We start from the raw sequence: 18,907 nt of genomic DNA, 5'->3' as shown, positions 1-18,907 counted from the left end.
ATATGATTGTAATCAGTGAGAGCATGGCAACTGAGAAAAACAAGAAAAAGATGTCAAAATGTTTTATTGAGATGGTAGATTCAGATTCATTGATATTAAGAAGTATTTCCACATTTAAACATTACGTTTTGTCTGTACGTACTTTCTAGACGATATGGAAGTCGCTGAAGGGTGGAGAGCAGGAAGCAGACCAGAGCAACCTCCATGACTGTTGTTAGAAACAGGAGAACCAGGTTCCTATATGCAGCTGACAAAAACAACAAACGATTTTAAATGGTTAATAAAACACTAATTAAAGATAACTTCAGTTAAAGGCAATGTGCTTAAGCTTACCGATCAACATGAGAAAACCATTAATGACCAGGAGAGCAATGGCTCCTGCTGTAAAACCATAAGTAGCCTCTGTGGAGAGCTGAAGCAGGTTACCTAGAAAAGAGTAAAGTGAATCAGAATCTAGTGCAAATCCCAAAGATAAATGTAAGTTTTCTCACATGTTTGTACAACGTACCTGCAAACCTAAACCAGGTCCATGTTGCCCATACGCCCACATAGATGGATGAGATGACTGACCCAAACCGGCCACCCCCCGTGACTTGCAGCCTGCTGACATAAATCTGGATGATTGCTCCAGAGATGAGGACCCAAGGGACAGTCTGATGAAGGAAGCTGAGATTCAGACTGGAAGCTTGTGAATGAAGAGCTGAAAGAGCTGCGACTCCATTTGTAAAGTAGAACAGAGCATCTGAGTCCTGGTCAGTTTGGGGCAGTTTCTCCTGGTCTCCACGTGTAGACCGTCCGCAACTCAAAACCATCTTCAGCTTCTCGGTGGAGATGGGCTGTCGTCCTACTGGGATGAGAGACTTTTCTGCTATTGAGTTGATAAGACGTGTGAAGGTGCCATAGATGGAGACTGCGGTGAACAGGGAGCAAGCTACACCAAAGAAGATGTAATAACCCTGGAGCGGGATCTGGGGGATTGTTGATACTGTGACCAGGACAAAGAGCATGTTGTGAATCAATTCCAGGACGTCCATGTTCAGACTTCCCATGCAGAGCACCAAGCCTGCCATCACAAAGAACCAATTTCCCACCATTGCCTCCCTTGCAGAAGCAACTTTGCTGTCCTCCACAATCAGAGTAGATACCACAAACTCGTCCCAAGCCTTGATCAGCCAATACGTCGCATGAATGCCAAACTTTGTAGTGTGGTAGCAGTCTTGGCGGAGATGGGCATAGTAGCTAGAGAACAGCTGGGCAAATGAAATGATTGAGACCCATACAGCTCCTAAACCAAATGATTTCATGTACCCAAAGCCGTAGAAAGCAAATATGAAAGGAGCAACAGAGTCACAGAAGAAACCCAAGGCCATGGGCTCAGCATACTTTGTGTTTTTCTTCTTCTCTTGGCCAATGCTCTGGGCACTTGATGAATTGGGGGTTCCTAACAGGAGAACATTAAAGAGGGGGGTCCCAAAGCCTTTGAGGGCGAGACGTTGAGTCAGGCCTTTGATGAGCAGTGCAGCTGAGCCATAGATGGCAAAGAGCAGAATGAGCAACTCCAAGACCCCAGAGACCACGAGAGCCCAGGAGCCTGTTACTAGAGCTGCTGCTTCAAAGATTAAAGTGGCTGTGATGGCCCCAAAAACAAAGGGCATGATGTAGTTGACTGTGGCAGAGCAAAATGCAAGGAGAAAGGACAAAATGATGAAAGGGATCAGGCCCGCGATTGCTGACTCATTTGTGGACAGGCATAAATAGCAAACTGGGTTGTCTGTGGAGGTATTCAGTGACATGTTGATTGGCATCATTGTGGACAGAGTCAAATTCATCTGATTTGACATAGATGCTGTCGTTTCAGTTAAGGCACCAAAGTAGATTCGGGTGGCACCAAAGCTACCCCACAGAGCGGCATAACCAATAAAGGCAGTGCCACTCAGGTGATCGTATTTTCGAAAGGAGAGGAGTCCGGCCACCAGCTGACATATACCACCAATCAGGATAAGATGAACACCTGTCGAAAAGCATAAAATTTAAATTACTTTAATTCTACATGATATTTTATTACTTTTCTTTATATTATTTTTGTGCATTTACTTCGGGTTTTACCTGCAAGGATGTTTTCCACTCCTTGTGGTGCAATGCCAGTGTGCGCTGCATTGAAGTTCTGTAGAAGTACAAGGAATGCACTGATCCCATTGGATAACATGCCTAACACTCCTGGTTCCCCATAGAAACTGGCAGGAAATCCGTCTGGAGTTGCCATGGTGTCTTTGTTGTGAATCTGCAGGTCTATCAAAACAACTAAACAAATGACACAGACAACCCACCATGAATATACCCTGTATATGTTTCATCAAGTATAAAATGCAATTCCATTTGTAGATATCATTAAAATATATATTATCCTAATCTTCACCTATTTACTGCAGCAATGTATTGGTATTGTTGTGTTGTTAAATATGAAAGAAATACATAATAAAAGGCATATATAGGGAGAGACAGGCCACTTTTTATAGTCTGAAAAAGCAACTTCACACAGAGGGTTTGCATGAAAAGACTGACAACACCAAATGACTCTTAAATACTCTTAAACATAACATGACATCGACTCATAAACATAGACTGCTAGAAATAACAGATTGTTAAGTCCAACAAATTGCATGTTGCTAAAAGACTTGATATTGAAGCTAGAGTCAGACTGAAACTTTCTGCTCTCTCTGGCTCTTTCCTGTCTTATCTCACTGAGCACAGTAACCTGAGTGTCCAGCCCTGCCCAGTCTTAGCGTAGGTTGACACAAAACTGCAGTGTGGCAATACTAAGAGACACGGAGGACTTTCTGCTCTAACAAATGGACAGTAGCATGTATCCACATAAGAATTTTATCCTACGATGACATATTTATATACAGTCACTCCAAAGCAGGTATGTGTTTTGATTATTTTCTAAGCTGTAAATCTGATATTTTCATGATATTTTCTTGAACTTTAAATTGTAGATTTTCTGTTTTGCCAAAGAGCATGTTTCAACCAGTGTAAATATTATACATTAGTGTAAAACTAATGTCACATCATCAGCATATTAGTGCTCCAGGCAGGTAATTGAAAAAGTTTTCAAATGAAAACAAAGTCTTACCTGATGAAGATGCTTCAACAGATGAATCTGCTGTGATATGCTGAAGCAGGGTTGAAGGTTGGTCATAAATAAGGCTTCCCTGTGCGAAGGAGGAGCTGATAAAAATTCCCCCACACATCACCTACAGTCACCTGAGAGGTGACATCACTGCGTCATGCCTCACACAATATGGAAAGATTCTTTCCTCCTCCTCCTCTTCCCAGTAGGATGGAGGCGTTGGCTAAGACAATGACGGTGATGACCACTTCTGAAATTCCTCCTCTTAATAAGATAAGATTTTGTTGCGGATATTCCGGTATTTCCTGTTTCTCACGGGTTCATATTGGAGTTCTTTGTGAGCCCTGGACTATATAAGGCAGGTGGTTCGTTCAGAAAAGCATCAGCATCCTCCAAGAACTGGTGACAGCAAATCCACAGCTTCGAAGAGAGAGAAGAAAGAAGTTTGACTCGACAGAAACTCCAGCCTGAAGTCATGTTCTCCATGCTATTGGTAAAGATAAAAACCTATTTTTATATTCCTATTTGTGTTAGACTATCCCAAACTTCTTTTTTTTTTTTGTGAGCACACTGTAAGGGAGGTTTTAACAGAGCTCTTGGTAAATGTTCAGCAGATTGTTTACACTATAACACACCGGTTATGGAGTCACCTCTTCAGGACAATAGCTCTTTCTTTGTGTAATTAATATTAGCGTAATGGCAATATTCAAAGGACAAGAAGAAAATTACTGCATGTCAGCAGCCTGTAATTGAAATGTGCCCTCAGTGATTTATATGTGTTAATAAAGTAGACTAAAGAAGAGACTGTGTTCTTTGTCCTGCAGAAACCCCTCAGACCAGTGTGCACCGTCAGAGGACTGCATGTGTCTGCAGTGGAAGGTAACACTGACAGTTCTGTTCAAACCCTAGAAAGAAAAAAAAAAACTTTTTTCTCTGGTTTGTTTGTCACAAGCAAGATTTCAGTTATTCAGACTTGCTGCTCCACTAACTGCATTCCTTGCTCCTTTCCGTCTGCAGCCTTGAAGCCGCTACCATCAGACGACAGGGTCACAGGCAGTTTTGGAAAATTCATCAGTGAAATTAAGCCCCGGCATTTGTCTTCTGTGGTGCTCCACCGCAGTAAACGGATGGTGCTGGACAGCATTGGGGTTGGCCTGATTGGAAGCACGACAGAAGTGTTTGAACTGGCCTTGCAGCACTGCCAGGTGAGACAAAGAGAAAGGAATGAAAACAAGCTTTTGTACAGGTGAAAGCTATTCTTAAATAAACAGTATTCGCCCTGGTTATTAAAACACATTGTTGCATAGTGAAACAGTTCAGCTATTTAAATGCCACTTGTTTTGTGTGGCAAAGGCTGTAAAATGCTGTGTTAAGAATATGTTTTTGACCATTTTTGTTTTCCTGTTTGTGTCTAGCACATGTACGCCCCTGATGACATCAGCTCTGTGTACGGACGCAGGGGCACCAGGCTTTCCCCGACACTGGCAGCTTTTGTCAACGGAGTGGCGGTGAGTGGAAATAAGACACAGACAGTTTCACCTGCACTAACCCATTACCACAAACAAAAAATACATATAAAGGTTTATACCCAACTACTGGTACAGTCTGTGCGGCAAACAACGGTGGGGCTTGATGAAACTGAATGGACCTCAGGAATTTTCCATGATTTCATCTGTTTGCCTGGTGTCTGTATTTTCTGTATTTTCCTCCAGAGTGAATGTTCACTGAGAAAGAAGCCAAACAGTATTATTTAAACATCATAATGTGCTACTGTGTTATTTCAGGAAAAGCAATATTACGCTCATGTTCTAGCTAGCAGCAAGGAAATGTATCAACACCCACCTAATTGCTGTCAGTACTAAACAAGCGCTGTGCTATTGTGTGCAAGTATTTGATGTGTCAGATCTTCTTTCTGCAGACTCACTCCATGGACTTCGATGACACGTGGCACCCTGCCACTCATCCCTCCGGAGCCGTCCTTCCTGCTGTGTTAGCTCTCAGTGACATGATGCCAGCCAACAGCAAACCCAGCGGCCTGGACTTCTTGCTGGCCTTCAATGTCGGCATTGAGATCCAGGGCCGGCTAATGAGGTTCTCTAATGAGGCCCACAACATCCCCAAGAGGTGAGTGTTTCATCAAGAGACAGTGTTGGACAAAATACTGTAATTTATATGCAAGTAGCAGCTTTACAGTATGTTTTCTGTTTCATTTGGTCACCCCAACATAGCACTGATACAAATCCAGTTCCTAGTTAAAGGTATTTGTGATCAGCATGGATAATGACTGACTTTAAAAAGTCATATTTGACTCTGCTGAGCTCTGCAATGTGGTTTCCAAGGAGGCAGCTGAGGAGTAATGTGCAGTCTGTTAGTGGCATCAATGAGCTGTGACAGGTGTGTTATCATGTTCATCTCAGGAACGCCAGAGGCTCTGCGGGTAGTGTTAGCACAATTAGCCGTGTGGAGGAGAATATCACAGAGGACTCATTTGGCAGGTGTTTACACCCAGTCAAATGAACCACCACGTTATTTGCTTGTTTGTCAAATGGCTGAAAATTTCCTTCCTTTAACACCCATAAAATAAACTGTCTCTGCATGTGGAGAATCACATAAAAGTCCATCTGTCTGAACAAAAACCTTTTTAGGAGGCTCAACTATAAACATAATTATTTAGTGCAACTATTTAAAAAACAAAAAAAGAGTAAATAGAGACAAACCCCCTGACCAAAGTCTCTCTCTATGTCTTTCTCTTCAGGTTTCACCCTCCCAGTGTGGTGGGGACTATGGGAAGTGCTGCCGCCTGTGCTCGCCTCTTGTCTCTGGATCCTTCCCAGAGCAGTCATGCCCTGGCTATAGCTGCTTCTCTCGCAGGAGCTCCAATGGCTAATGCTGCCACTCAGTCTAAACCCCTCCACATAGGCAATGCTGCACGTTTGGGGCTGGAAGCTGCTCTGCTGGCCTCCAGGGGCCTAGAGGCCAGTTCACTGGTCCTGGATGCTGTTCCAGGGGTGGCCGGCTTCAGTGCTTTTTATGAAGACTATGTGCCGAAGGCTTTAGAATCTCCCAGCGATGAAGGCCATTTGTTCCTGCTAGAGGTACAGGACATGGGCTTCAAGCGCTTCCCCGCCCATCTGGGGATGCACTGGGTGGCAGATGCTGCATCCTCGGTCCATAAGCTTCTTGTGGGAGTTGGTTCTGGTACTGTCTCCCCTGCTCAAGTCCAAGAGATCCTGCTCAGAGTCCCCCAGTCTAAGTACATCAACAGGCCTTTCCCTGAGTCTGAGCACGAGGCACGCCACTCCTTCCAGTTCAACGCTTGCAGCGCTCTCCTGGATGGCGAGGTCACTGTGCAGTCCTTCACCCCTGCTGCCATGAGCCGCCCTGAGCTGTTCGCCATGCTGGGCCGCGTTCGCGTGGAGCATCCCCATGACAACCCGGCTAATTTCAACCTGATGTATGGGGAGGTCCAGGTGACACTAGCGGGGGGGGACATCCTGAAGGGACGCTGTAACACCTTCTACGGTCACTGGCGCAATCCGCTGACCAACGAGAGCCTGAGGAAGAAGTTCAGGAACAACGCAGAGGTGGTGCTCTCCTCAGAGAAGGTGGAGCGGCTGATTGAGGTGGTGGAGGAGCTGGACCGACATGCAGACTGCACGGCCCTTCTCTCAAACCTTCAATGAGCATTATTGAACATATATATTATATTATATATATACACATCTATGTATAAAACCTTCATACAAATGTTTGCTGAAAATTTTCTTTTAGCTGTACATTTTAAAACAGTGCATTCTGTAGGAGTAAAGGAATTATAAACAGCTTCAAGATAATGCTCTGTACACTACAAAAATATTGAAATTCCTGTTGAAACAAGGCGTTTATCTGCTGGAAACTTACAGATAGAAATTTTGTTTATAAGCCGCAGGATCAGGGTTAGTTGCACTATTGTTTTAATGCTTGTAAATAAGTACTATTTTTGTTCCATGTGTAGCATTTCTGTTTGTTTGTTGTCATTTTAATAAAAGGAATAAGACGTGAGAAATTTGCTTGTGTCCTTTTTCTCAGAAACTTCTTTCACAACTATACCTGTGAGTCCTTAAAGTACTACTAAAACAAGTATATGTAAAAATGAAAGCAACATAACTTGTAAGAGAAAATACTACATAAATAAATACATGTTGTTAGATGAATCACTACCAATACGTCTTACTGAAACCAAGAGAATAAACAGCCCTTTGCTCACCAGCTGAATCTAACAGGATATTTGCAGAGGATGAAAAGTCAACAAGTGAAAGAGTGAAACTATCATAAAGTAAAGTCTGTCAGTACTAACACAGTAGTCTGTTTAAAAAGCAGCAGAGAGTTTTTTCCTCATTCCTGTCGGGTCCTTGAATTCAGACTTCACTCTGCCTTGAAATCTGAAAACAAATACTCTATATTGTCAAACGTATTCTCTCATCTGCCTTTACACACATATGAACTTAAGTGACATTCCATCTTAATCCATAGGGTTTAATATGACGTCAGCCCACCCTTTACAGCTTCAGCTGTTAATGGGAAATTATGACCATTCTTCCAGAAGCGCATTTGTGAGGTCAGACATTGATGTTGAACTAGAAGGCCTGGCTTGCAGTCTTAGCTCTAATTCATCCCAAAGGTGTTCTATCGGGTTGAAGTCAGGACTCTGTGCAGACCAGTCAAGTTCTTCCCCCCCAAACTCACTCATCCATGTCTTTATGGACCTTGCTTTGTGCACTGGTGCGCAGTCATGTTGGAACAGGAACGGGTCATCCCCAAACTGTTCCCACAAAGTTGGGAGCATGGAATTGTCCAAAATCTCTTGGTATGCTGAAGCATTCAGAGTTCCTTTCACTGGAACTAAGGGGCCAAGCCCAGCTCCTGAAAAACAACCCCACACCATAATCCCCCCTACACCAAACTTCACACTTGGCACAATGCAGTCAGACAAGTACTGTTCTCCTGGAAACCGCCAAACCCAGATTCATCCATCAGATTGCCAGGTGATTCATCACTCCAGAGAACACGTCTCCACTGCTCTAGAGTCCAGTGCCGGTGTGCTTAACACCACTTTGCATTGCACTTGGTGATGTTTGGCTTGGACGCAGCTACTCGGCCATGGAGACCTATACGCACTGTTCCTGAGTTAATCTGAAGGCCACATGAAGTTTGGAGGTCTGTAGTGATTGACTCTACAGAAAGCTGGTGACCTCTGTACACTATGAGCCTCAGCATCCGCTGATCCCGCTCTGTCATTTTACGTGGCCTTCCACTTCGTGGCTGAGTTGCTGTCGTTCCCAGTCGCTTCCACTTTGTTATAACACCACTGACAGTTGACTGTGGAATATTTAGTAGTGAGGAAATTTCCCGACTGGACTTGTTGCACAGGTGGCATCCTATCACAGCACCACGCTGGAATTCACTGAGCTCCTGAGAGTGACTCATTCTTTCATAAATGTTTGTAGAAGCAGTCTGCATGCCTAGGTGCTTGATTCTATTCACCTGTGGTCATTGGAAGTGATTGGAACACCTGAATCCAGTTATTTAGATGGCTGAGTGAATATTTTTAGCAATATAGTGTATGTTGGGATAATAAAGAAAAAAATAACAAAAATAAATAAAAACTTAAGATGAAGGAAGTTTCAAGTTTATTGTTCTTGCAATTCTTGGTTAAAAAAAAAAAAAAAAACATGAACACAGACTACATCCAGAACATATAGGTTCTTAAAACACTTTCAAAACCTGCAGCATAAGTTAAAAATAATATCATTTTAAAGCTAAACTGATTATGCATAATAATTTAAACAGAACAAAACAGAACTACTTTTTCATGGTAAATTATTATACAAAGTATTGTTTGTACAGAAAGGTGAGGCAGTATTTCAGATGAAAGCGTACCTATGATTGGAACACCTGAATCCAGTTATTTGGATGGCTGAGTGAATACTTTTGGCTATATAGTGTATGTTGGGATAATAAAGAAAAAACATAACAAAAATAAATAAAAACTAAAGATGAAGGAAGTTTCAAGTTTATTGTTCTTTCAATTCTTGGTTTAAATAAATAAATAAATAAATACTAAACATGAACACAGGCTACATCCAGAACATATAGGTTCTCAAAACACTTTGAAAACCTGCAGCATAAGTTAAAAATAATATCATTGTGAAGCTAAACTGATTATGCATAATAATTTAAAAACAATAAAACTACTTTACCATGAACTACTTGTTCATGGTAAATTATTATACAAAGTATTGTTTGTACAGAAAAGTGAGTCAGATGAAAGCGTACCTATGATGCACATACAGCCATAAATACTGGAGAGGAAACAATAAAAAAAATAAAGAAATAAAAACCGCTGTGGTTTTCATTTGATTATCTTCACCTTCAGGTCATTAGGCAATGACGTGTAGACGTAGACGTGTACAAAGGCAATGGGTACTAATAAGGAAACATGGAAGAGATGACAGAAATCCCTGGGTTTGACATTTGAGTTAAACAAAACTCAGGAATAAGGAAAGGCTTTAAAACACTGTAATCTATTGTTCATTAAGATATCAAGGAAAACACCTTAAGGAAACACCTTCAGATGATCTGACCTACAAAATGACTGATGTGGTTTGGACCAGTACTAAAAAGGGGTCAAGAAAACATGCAAAGGAGGAAATGATAAAATTTTATTTGGGTAGTGAGACCTTTTATTAGTCGTCTTAATATTTTGAATATATTCAGTGAACACTTCCTGTGTTTAGGCAAGGTGATTAGCACTGATGCCTCAGAGCAGGAAGGTTCCGGGTTTGAATCTAGGCCGACTGGGCCTTTCTGTGTGGAGTTTGCATGTTCTCCCCGTGTCTGCGTGGGTTCTCTCCGGGTATTCCGACTTCCTCCCACCATCCAAAGACATGCCACCAGTGACAGGAAAAACGATTGCAGAAGATGAATGAATGAATGACTTCCTGTGTTTACCTGTCTTACTTTTATAGCAAAACATCTCAGGCAGTTTAACATAACTCAGGACCATGGTGCTCTAACGATGGCTGGTGGCAGGTGCATCAGAGAAACTTATCTGAAGGCCACATGAAGTTTGGAGGTCTGTAGTGATTGACTCTGCAGAAAGCTGGTGACCTATGCACACTATGAGCCTCAGCATCTGCTGACCCTGCTCTGCCATTTTACGTGGCCTTCCACTTCGTGGCTGAGTTGCTGTCGTTCCCAGTCGCTTCCACTTTGTTATAACACCACTGACAGTTGACTGTGGAATATTTAGTAGTGAGGAAATTTCAGGACTTTACTTGTTGCACAGGTGGCATCCTATCACAGCACCAAACTTGAATTCACTGAGCTCCTGAGAGCGACACATTCTTTCATAAATGTTTGTAGAAGCAGTCTGCATGCCTAGGTGCTTGATTTTATACACCTGTGGTCATTGGAAGTGATTGGAACACCTGAATCCAGTTATTTGGATGGCTGAGTTAATACTTTTGGCAATATAGTGTATGTTGGGATAATAAAGAAAAAAATAACAAAAATAACTAAATAAACAAAAACTTAAGATGAAGGAAGTTTCAAGTTTATTGTTCTTTCAATTCTTGGTTTAAAAAAAAAAATAAAAAAAAAAACACAGGCTACATCCAGAACATATAGGTTCTAAAAACACTTTGAAAACCTGCAGCATAAGTTAAAAATAATATCATTTTAAAGCTAAACTGATTATGCATAATAATTTAAACAGAACAAAACAGAACTACTTTTTCATGGTAAATTATTATACAAAGTATTGTTTGTACAGAAAGGTGAGGCAGTATTTCAGATGAAAGCGTACCTATGATGCACATACAGCCATAAATACTGGAGGGGAGACAATAAAAAAAAATAAAGAAATAAAAACTTCTGAGGTTTTCATTTGATTATCTTCACCTTCAGGTCATTATCAAAAAGTACAAAGGCAATGGGGCAATGGAAAATCCCTGGGTTTGACGTTTGAGTTAAACGAAACTCAGGAATAAGGAGAGGCTTTAAAATAAGATATCAAGGAAAATACCCTGAGGAAACATCTTCAGATGATCTGACCTACAACATGAGTGATGTGGTTTGGATCAGTACTAAAAAGGGGTTAAGAAAACATGCGAGAGAACACGTCTCCACTGCTCTAAAGTCCAGTGGCGGCGTGCCTTACACCACTGCATCCAACGCTTTGCATTGTACTCTGTGATATATGACTTGGACGCAGCTGCTCGGCCATAGAAACCCATTCCATGAAACTCTCAATGCACTGTTCTTGAGCTAATCTGAAGGCCACATGAAGTTTGGAGGTCTGTAGTGATTGACTCTTCAGAAAGCTGGCGACCTCTGCACACTATGAGCCTCAGCATCCTTCGACATTTCAGGCAGTATTTCAGAGGAAAGCGTATCTATGATGCACATACAGCCATAAATACTGGAGGAAGGACAATAAAAAAAATAAAGAAATAAAAACTGCTGAGGTTTTCATTTTATTATCTTCACCTTCAGGTCATTATCAAGAAGTACGAAGGCAATGGGTACTAATAAGGAAACATGGAAGAGATGACAGAAATCCCTGGGTTTGACATTTGAGTTAAACGAAACTCAGGAATAAGGAAAGGCTTTAAAACGCTGTAATCTATTGTTCATTAAGATATCAAGGAAAACACCTTAAGGAAACACCTTCAGATGATCTGACCTACAAAATGACTGATGTGGTTTGGACCAGTACTAAAAAGGGGTCAAGAAAACATGCAAAGGAGGAAATGATAAAGTTCTATTTGGGTAGTGAGACCTTTTATTAGTCGTCTTAATATTTTGAATATTTTCAGTGAACACTTCCTGTGTTTAGGCGAGGTGATTAGCACTGATGCCTCAGAGCAGGAAGGTTCCAGGTTTGAATCTAGGCCGACTGGGCCTTTCTGTGTGGAGTTTGCATGTTCTCCCTGTGTCTGCGTGGGTTCTCTCCAGCTACTCCGACTTCCTCCCACCATCCAAAGACATGCCACCAGTGACAGGACAAACGATTGCAGAAGATGAATGAATGAATGAATGACTTCCTGTGTTTACCTGTCTTACTTTTATAACAAAACATCTCAGGCAGTTTAACATAACTCAGGACCATGGTGCTCTAACGATGGCTGGTGGCAGGTGCATCAGAGAAACTCATCTGAAGGCCACATGAAGTTTGGAGGTCTGTAGTGATTGACTCTGCAGAAAGCTGGTGACCTCTGTACACTATGAGCCTCAGCATCCGCTGACCCTGCTCTGTCATTTTACGTGGCCTTCCACTTCGTGGCTGAGTTGCTGTCGTTCCCAGTCACTTCCACTTTGTTATAACACCACTGACAGTTGACTGTGGAATATTTAGTAGTGAGGAAATTTCCCGACTGGACTTGTTGCACAGGTGGCATCCTATCACAGCACCACGCTGGAATTCACTGAGCTCCTGAGAGTGACCCACTCTTTCACAAATGTTTGTAGAAGCAGTCTGCATGTATAGGTGCTTGATTTTATTCACCTGTGGTCATTGGAAGTGATTGGAACACCTGAATCCAGTTATTTGGATGGCTGAGTTAATACCTTTGCCAATATAGTGTATGTTGGGATAATAAAGAAAAAGATAACAAAAATGAATAAATAAATAAAAACTAAAGATGAAGGAAGTTTCAAGTTTATTGTTCTTTCAATTCTTTGTTTAAAAAAAAAAAAACACAGACTACATCCAGCCCATACATAACATGCAGCATAACTAAAAAATAATATCATTTTAAAGCTAAACTAATTATGCATAATAATTTAAACAGAACAAAACAACACTACTTGTTTATGGTAAATTATGCAAAGTACTGCATGCACGCAAAGGTGAGTCAGTATTTCAGAGGAAGCAGCCATAAATACTGGAGAGGAAACAATAAAAAAAAACAAAAAACTGCTGTGATTTACATTTTACTATCTTCACATTCAGGTCATTTTTCAAAAGTGCAAAGGCAATGGGGACTAATAAGGAAACATGGAAGAGATGACAGAAACATTTGAGTTAAACGAAACACAGGAATAAGGAAAGGCTTTAAAACACTGTAATCTATTGTTCATTAAGATATCAAGGAAAACACCTTAAGGAAACACCTTCAGATGATCTGACCTACAAAATGACTGATGTGGTTTGGACCAGTACTAAAAAGGGGTCAAGAAAACATGCAAAGGAGGAAATGATAAAGTTTTATTTGGGTAGTGAGACCTTTTATTAGTCGTCTTAATATTTTGAATATATTCAGTGAACACTTCCTGTGTTTAGGCAAGGTGATTAGCACTGATGCCTCAGAGCAGGAAGGTTCCGGGTTTGAATCTAGGCCGACTGGGCCTTTCTGTGTGGAGTTTGCATGTTCTCCCCGTGTCTGCGTGGGTTCTCTCCGGGTACTCCGACTTCCTCCCACCATCCAAAGACATGCCACCAGTGACAGGAAAAACGATTGCAGAAGATGAATGAATGAATGACTTCCTGTGTTTACCTGTCTTACTTTTATAGCAAAACATCTCAGGCAGTTTAACATAACTCAGGACCATGGTGCTCTAACGATGGCTGGTGGCAGGTGCATCAGAGAAACTTATCTGAAGGCCACATGAAGTTTGGAGGTCTGTAGTGATTGACTCTGCAGAAAGCTGGTGACCTATGCACACTATGAGCCTCAGCATCTGCTGACCCTGCTCTGCCATTTTACGTGGCCTTCCACTTCGTGGCTGAGTTGCTGTCGTTCCCAGTCGCTTCCACTTTGTTATAACACCACTGACAGTTGACTGTGGAATATTTAGTAGTGAGGAAATTTCAGGACTTTACTTGTTGCACAGGTGGCATCCTATCACAGCACCAAACTTGAATTCACTGAGCTCCTGAGAGCGACACATTCTTTCATAAATGTTTGTAGAAGCAGTCTGCATGCCTAGGTGCTTGATTTTATACACCTGTGGTCATTGGAAGTGATTGGAACACCTGAATCCAGTTATTTGGATGGCTGAGTTAATACTTTTGGCAATATAGTGTATGTTGGGATAATAAAGAAAAAAATAACAAAAATAACTAAATAAACAAAAACTTAAGATGAAGGAAGTTTCAAGTTTATTGTTCTTTCAATTCTTGGTTTAAAAAAAAAAATAAAAAAAAAAACACAGGCTACATCCAGAACATATAGGTTCTAAAAACACTTTGAAAACCTGCAGCATAAGTTAAAAATAATATCATTTTAAAGCTAAACTGATTATGCATAATAATTTAAACAGAACAAAACAGAACTACTTTTTCATGGTAAATTATTATACAAAGTATTGTTTGTACAGAAAGGTGAGGCAGTATTTCAGATGAAAGCGTACCTATGATGCACATACAGCCATAAATACTGGAGGGGAGACAATAAAAAAAAATAAAGAAATAAAAACTTCTGAGGTTTTCATTTGATTATCTTCACCTTCAGGTCATTATCAAAAAGTACAAAGGCAATGGGGCAATGGAAAATCCCTGGGTTTGACGTTTGAGTTAAACGAAACTCAGGAATAAGGAGAGGCTTTAAAATAAGATATCAAGGAAAATACCCTGAGGAAACATCTTCAGATGATCTGACCTACAACATGAGTGATGTGGTTTGGATCAGTACTAAAAAGGGGTTAAGAAAACATGCGAGAGAACACGTCTCCACTGCTCTAAAGTCCAGTGGCGGCGTGCCTTACACCACTGCATCCAACGCTTTGCATTGTACTCTGTGATATATGACTTGGACGCAGCTGCTCGGCCATAGAAACCCATTCCATGAAACTCTCAATGCACTGTTCTTGAGCTAATCTGAAGGCCACATGAAGTTTGGAGGTCTGTAGTGATTGACTCTTCAGAAAGCTGGCGACCTCTGCACACTATGAGCCTCAGCATCCTTCGACATTTCAGGCAGTATTTCAGAGGAAAGCGTATCTATGATGCACATAGAGCCATAAATACTGGAGGAAGGACAATAAAAAAAATAAAGAAATAAAAACTGCTGAGGTTTTCATTTTATTATCTTCACCTTCAGGTCATTATCAAGAAGTACGAAGGCAATGGGTACTAATAAGGAAACATGGAAGAGATGACAGAAATCCCTGGGTTTGACATTTGAGTTAAACGAAACTCAGGAATAAGGAAAGGCTTTAAAACGCTGTAATCTATTGTTCATTAAGATATCAAGGAAAACACCTTAAGGAAACACCTTCAGATGATCTGACCTACAAAATGACTGATGTGGTTTGGACCAGTACTAAAAAGGGGTCAAGAAAACATGCAAAGGAGGAAATGATAAAGTTCTATTTGGGTAGTGAGACCTTTTATTAGTCGTCTTAATATTTTGAATATTTTCAGTGAACACTTCCTGTGTTTAGGCGAGGTGATTAGCACTGATGCCTCAGAGCAGGAAGGTTCCAGGTTTGAATCTAGGCCGACTGGGCCTTTCTGTGTGGAGTTTGCATGTTCTCCCTGTGTCTGCGTGGGTTCTCTCCAGCTACTCCGACTTCCTCCCACCATCCAAAGACATGCCACCAGTGACAGGACAAACGATTGCAGAAGATGAATGAATGAATGAATGACTTCCTGTGTTTACCTGTCTTACTTTTATAACAAAACATCTCAGGCAGTTTAACATAACTCAGGACCATGGTGCTCTAACGATGGCTGGTGGCAGGTGCATCAGAGAAACTCATCTGAAGGCCACATGAAGTTTGGAGGTCTGTAGTGATTGACTCTGCAGAAAGCTGGTGACCTCTGTACACTATGAGCCTCAGCATCCGCTGACCCTGCTCTGTCATTTTACGTGGCCTTCCACTTCGTGGCTGAGTTGCTGTCGTTCCCAGTCACTTCCACTTTGTTATAACACCACTGACAGTTGACTGTGGAATATTTAGTAGTGAGGAAATTTCAGGACTTTACTTGTTGCACAGGTGGCATCCTATCACAGTACAGCGCTGGAATTCACTGAGCTCCTGAGAGTGACCCATTCTTTCATAAATGTTTGTAGAAGCAGTCTGCATGCCTAGGTGCTTGATTTTATACACATGTGGGCGTGGAAGTGATTGGAACACCTGAATCCAGTTATTTGGATGGGTGAGTGAATATTTTTAGCAATATAGTGTATGTTGGGATAATAAAGAAAAAAATAACAAAAATAAATAAAAACTTAAGATGAAGGAAGTTTCAAGTTTATTGTTCTTTCAATTCTTGGTTAAAAAAAAAAAAAAAAACATGAACACAGACTACATCCAGAACATATAGGTTCTTAAAACACTTTCAAAACCTGCAGCATAAGTTAAAAATAATATCATTTTAAAGCTAAACTGATTATGCATAATAATTTAAACAGAACAAAACAGAACTACTTTTTCATGGTAAATTATTATACAAAGTATTGTTTGTACAGAAAGGTGAGGCAGTATTTCAGATGAAAGCGTACCTATGATGCACATACAGCCATAAATACTGGAGGGGAGACAATAAAAAAAAATAAAGAAATAAAAACTGCTGAGGTTTTCATTTGATTATCTTCACCTTCAGGTCATTATCAAAAAGTACAAAGGCAATGGGGCAATGGAAAATCCCTGGGTTTGACGTTTGAGTTAAACGAAACTCAGGAATAAGGAGAGGCTTTAAAATAAGATATCAAGGAAAATACCCTGAGGAAACATCTTCAGATGATCTGACCTACAACATGAGTGATGTGGTTTGGACCAGTACTAAAAAGGGGTTAAGAAAACATGCAAAGGAGGAAATTTGGTTTTATTTGGGTAGTGAGACCTTCTATTAGTCGTCTTAATATTTTGAATATTTTCAGTGAAAACTTCCCGTGTTTAGGCGAGGTGGTTAGCACTGATGCCTCAGAGCAGGAAGGTTCCAGGTTTGAATCTAGGCCGACTGGGCCCTTTCTGTGTGGAGTTTACATGTTCTCCCCGTGTCCGTGTGGGTTCTCTCCGGGTACTCCGGCTTCCTCCCACCATCCAAAGACATGCCCTCAGCGACAGGACAAACGATTGCAGAAGATGAATGAATGAATGACTTCCTGTGTTTACCTTACTTTTATAACAAAACATCTCAGGCAGTTTAACATAACTCAGGACTCATGACCATAGTGCTCTAACGATGGCTGGTGGCAGGTGCATCGGAGAAACTCAGGGAATTTTCAAAAAACACCAAATTCCAGTTTATTTCAAACCCAGTAACACACTAAGGCAAAAACTGGTCCACCCTAAAGACAAAACACTCAGTCAGAAACAGAGTAATGTGGCGTACGCTGTTCACTGCAGTGAGGATTGTACAGACTTGTACATTGGAGAAACCAAACAACCCACACAACTGTTTTAATGCTTGTAAACAAGTGCTATTTTTGTTCCATGTGTAGCATTTCTGTTTGTTTGTTGTCATTTTAACAAAAGGAATAAGACGTGAGAAATTTGCTTGTGTCCTTTTTCTCAGAAACTAGTTTCACAACAAAACCTGTGAGTACTTAAAGTACTACTAAAACAAGTATATGTAAAAATGAAAGCAACATAACTTGTAAGAGAAACTACTACATAAAGTAATCTGAAAGTGACTGGTGAGGGTGAGGTGTGGACAGCATAAACCTGTTATTAGATGAATCACTACCAATAAGTCTACTGAAACCAGCCCTTTGCTCACCAGCTGAATCTAACAGGATATTTGCAGAGGATGAAAAGTCAACAAGTGAAAGAGTGAAACTATCATAAAGTAAAGTGTGTCATAACTAACACAGTAGTCTGTTTCAAAAGCAGCAGTTCTGGGAAAAGAGAGCTGTTTTCCTCATTCCTGCCGGGTCCTTGAGTTCAGACTTCACTCTGCCTTGAAATCTGAAAACAAGTGTGTTGGGTTAATAATGACAAAAATAACAACAAATAAATAAAAACTTAACATGAAGGAAGTTCCAGGTTTATTGTTCTTTCAATTCTTGGTTAAAAAAAATTTGAAGTAGCTAAACTGATTATGCATAATAATTTAAACAGAACAAAACAGCACTACTTGTTTATGGTAAATTATGCAAAGTACTGCATGCACGCAAAGGTGAGTCAGTATTTCAGAGGAAGGCGCATTTATGATACACATACAGCCATAAATACTGGAGAGGAAATGATATCAAGGAACACCTTCAGATGATCTGACCTACAAAATGACTGATGTGGTCTGGACCAGTACAAAAATGGGGTTAAGATAACATGCAAAGGAGGAAATGATTACGTTTTATTTGGGTAGTGAGACCTAATATTTTCAGTGAACACTTCCTGTGTTTAGGCGAGGTGGTTAGCACTGATGCCTCACAGCAAGAAGGTTCCGGGTTCGAATCCAGTGTGTGTGGAGTTTGCATGTTCTCCCCGTGTCTGCGTGGGTTCTCTCCGGGTACTCCAACTTCCTCCCACCGTCCAAACGCATGCTCGTTAGTTTCATTGGTGATTATAAATTGGCCGTAGGTGTGCATATGAGTGTGAATGGTTGTCTGTCTCTCTGTGTTAGGCCTGTGATAGACTGGTGACCTGTCCAGGGTGTCCCCTGCCTCTTGCCCGATGACAGCTGGGATAGGCTCTAGCCCCCCCGTGACCCTTTACAGGACAATCGATTGCAGAAGATGAATGAATGAATGACTTCCTGTGTTTACCTGCTTTACTTGCATAACAAAACATCTCAGGCAGCTTTACATAACTAACTCGATGTCAACAAGTCATGCCACCAGGAGG

At 41.0% G+C, this 18,907-nt stretch overlaps 1 protein-coding gene across 1 annotated transcript in view; it reads left to right on the top strand.

Moving 5' to 3' along the window:
* The window catches only part of LOC311491762 (cis-aconitate decarboxylase-like), a gene marked incomplete at its 5' end in the record, with an annotated part of 31,165 nt that extends 24,349 nt beyond the window's left edge, over positions 1 to 6,816 (top strand). The window contains 4 exons of the mRNA XM_084549784.1: positions 4,148 to 4,335; positions 4,546 to 4,638; positions 5,049 to 5,254; positions 5,886 to 6,816. Coding sequence (XP_084405910.1) covers positions 4,148 to 4,335; positions 4,546 to 4,638; positions 5,049 to 5,254; positions 5,886 to 6,813 — 1,415 coding nt within the window. The 3' untranslated portion in view covers positions 6,814 to 6,816. The remainder of the gene's footprint in view (positions 1 to 4,147; positions 4,336 to 4,545; positions 4,639 to 5,048; positions 5,255 to 5,885) is intronic.
* Between the last annotated feature and the right edge of the window lie 12,091 nt (positions 6,817 to 18,907).

The sequence above is a fragment of the Chelon labrosus genome (genome assembly GCF_963514085.1).
Source record: "Chelon labrosus genome assembly, chromosome: 8".
NCBI lineage: Eukaryota > Metazoa > Chordata > Actinopteri > Mugiliformes > Mugilidae > Chelon > Chelon labrosus.
The sequence above is the reverse complement of the archived record's forward strand: the minus strand, read 5'-3'. Positions and strand labels throughout refer to the sequence as shown.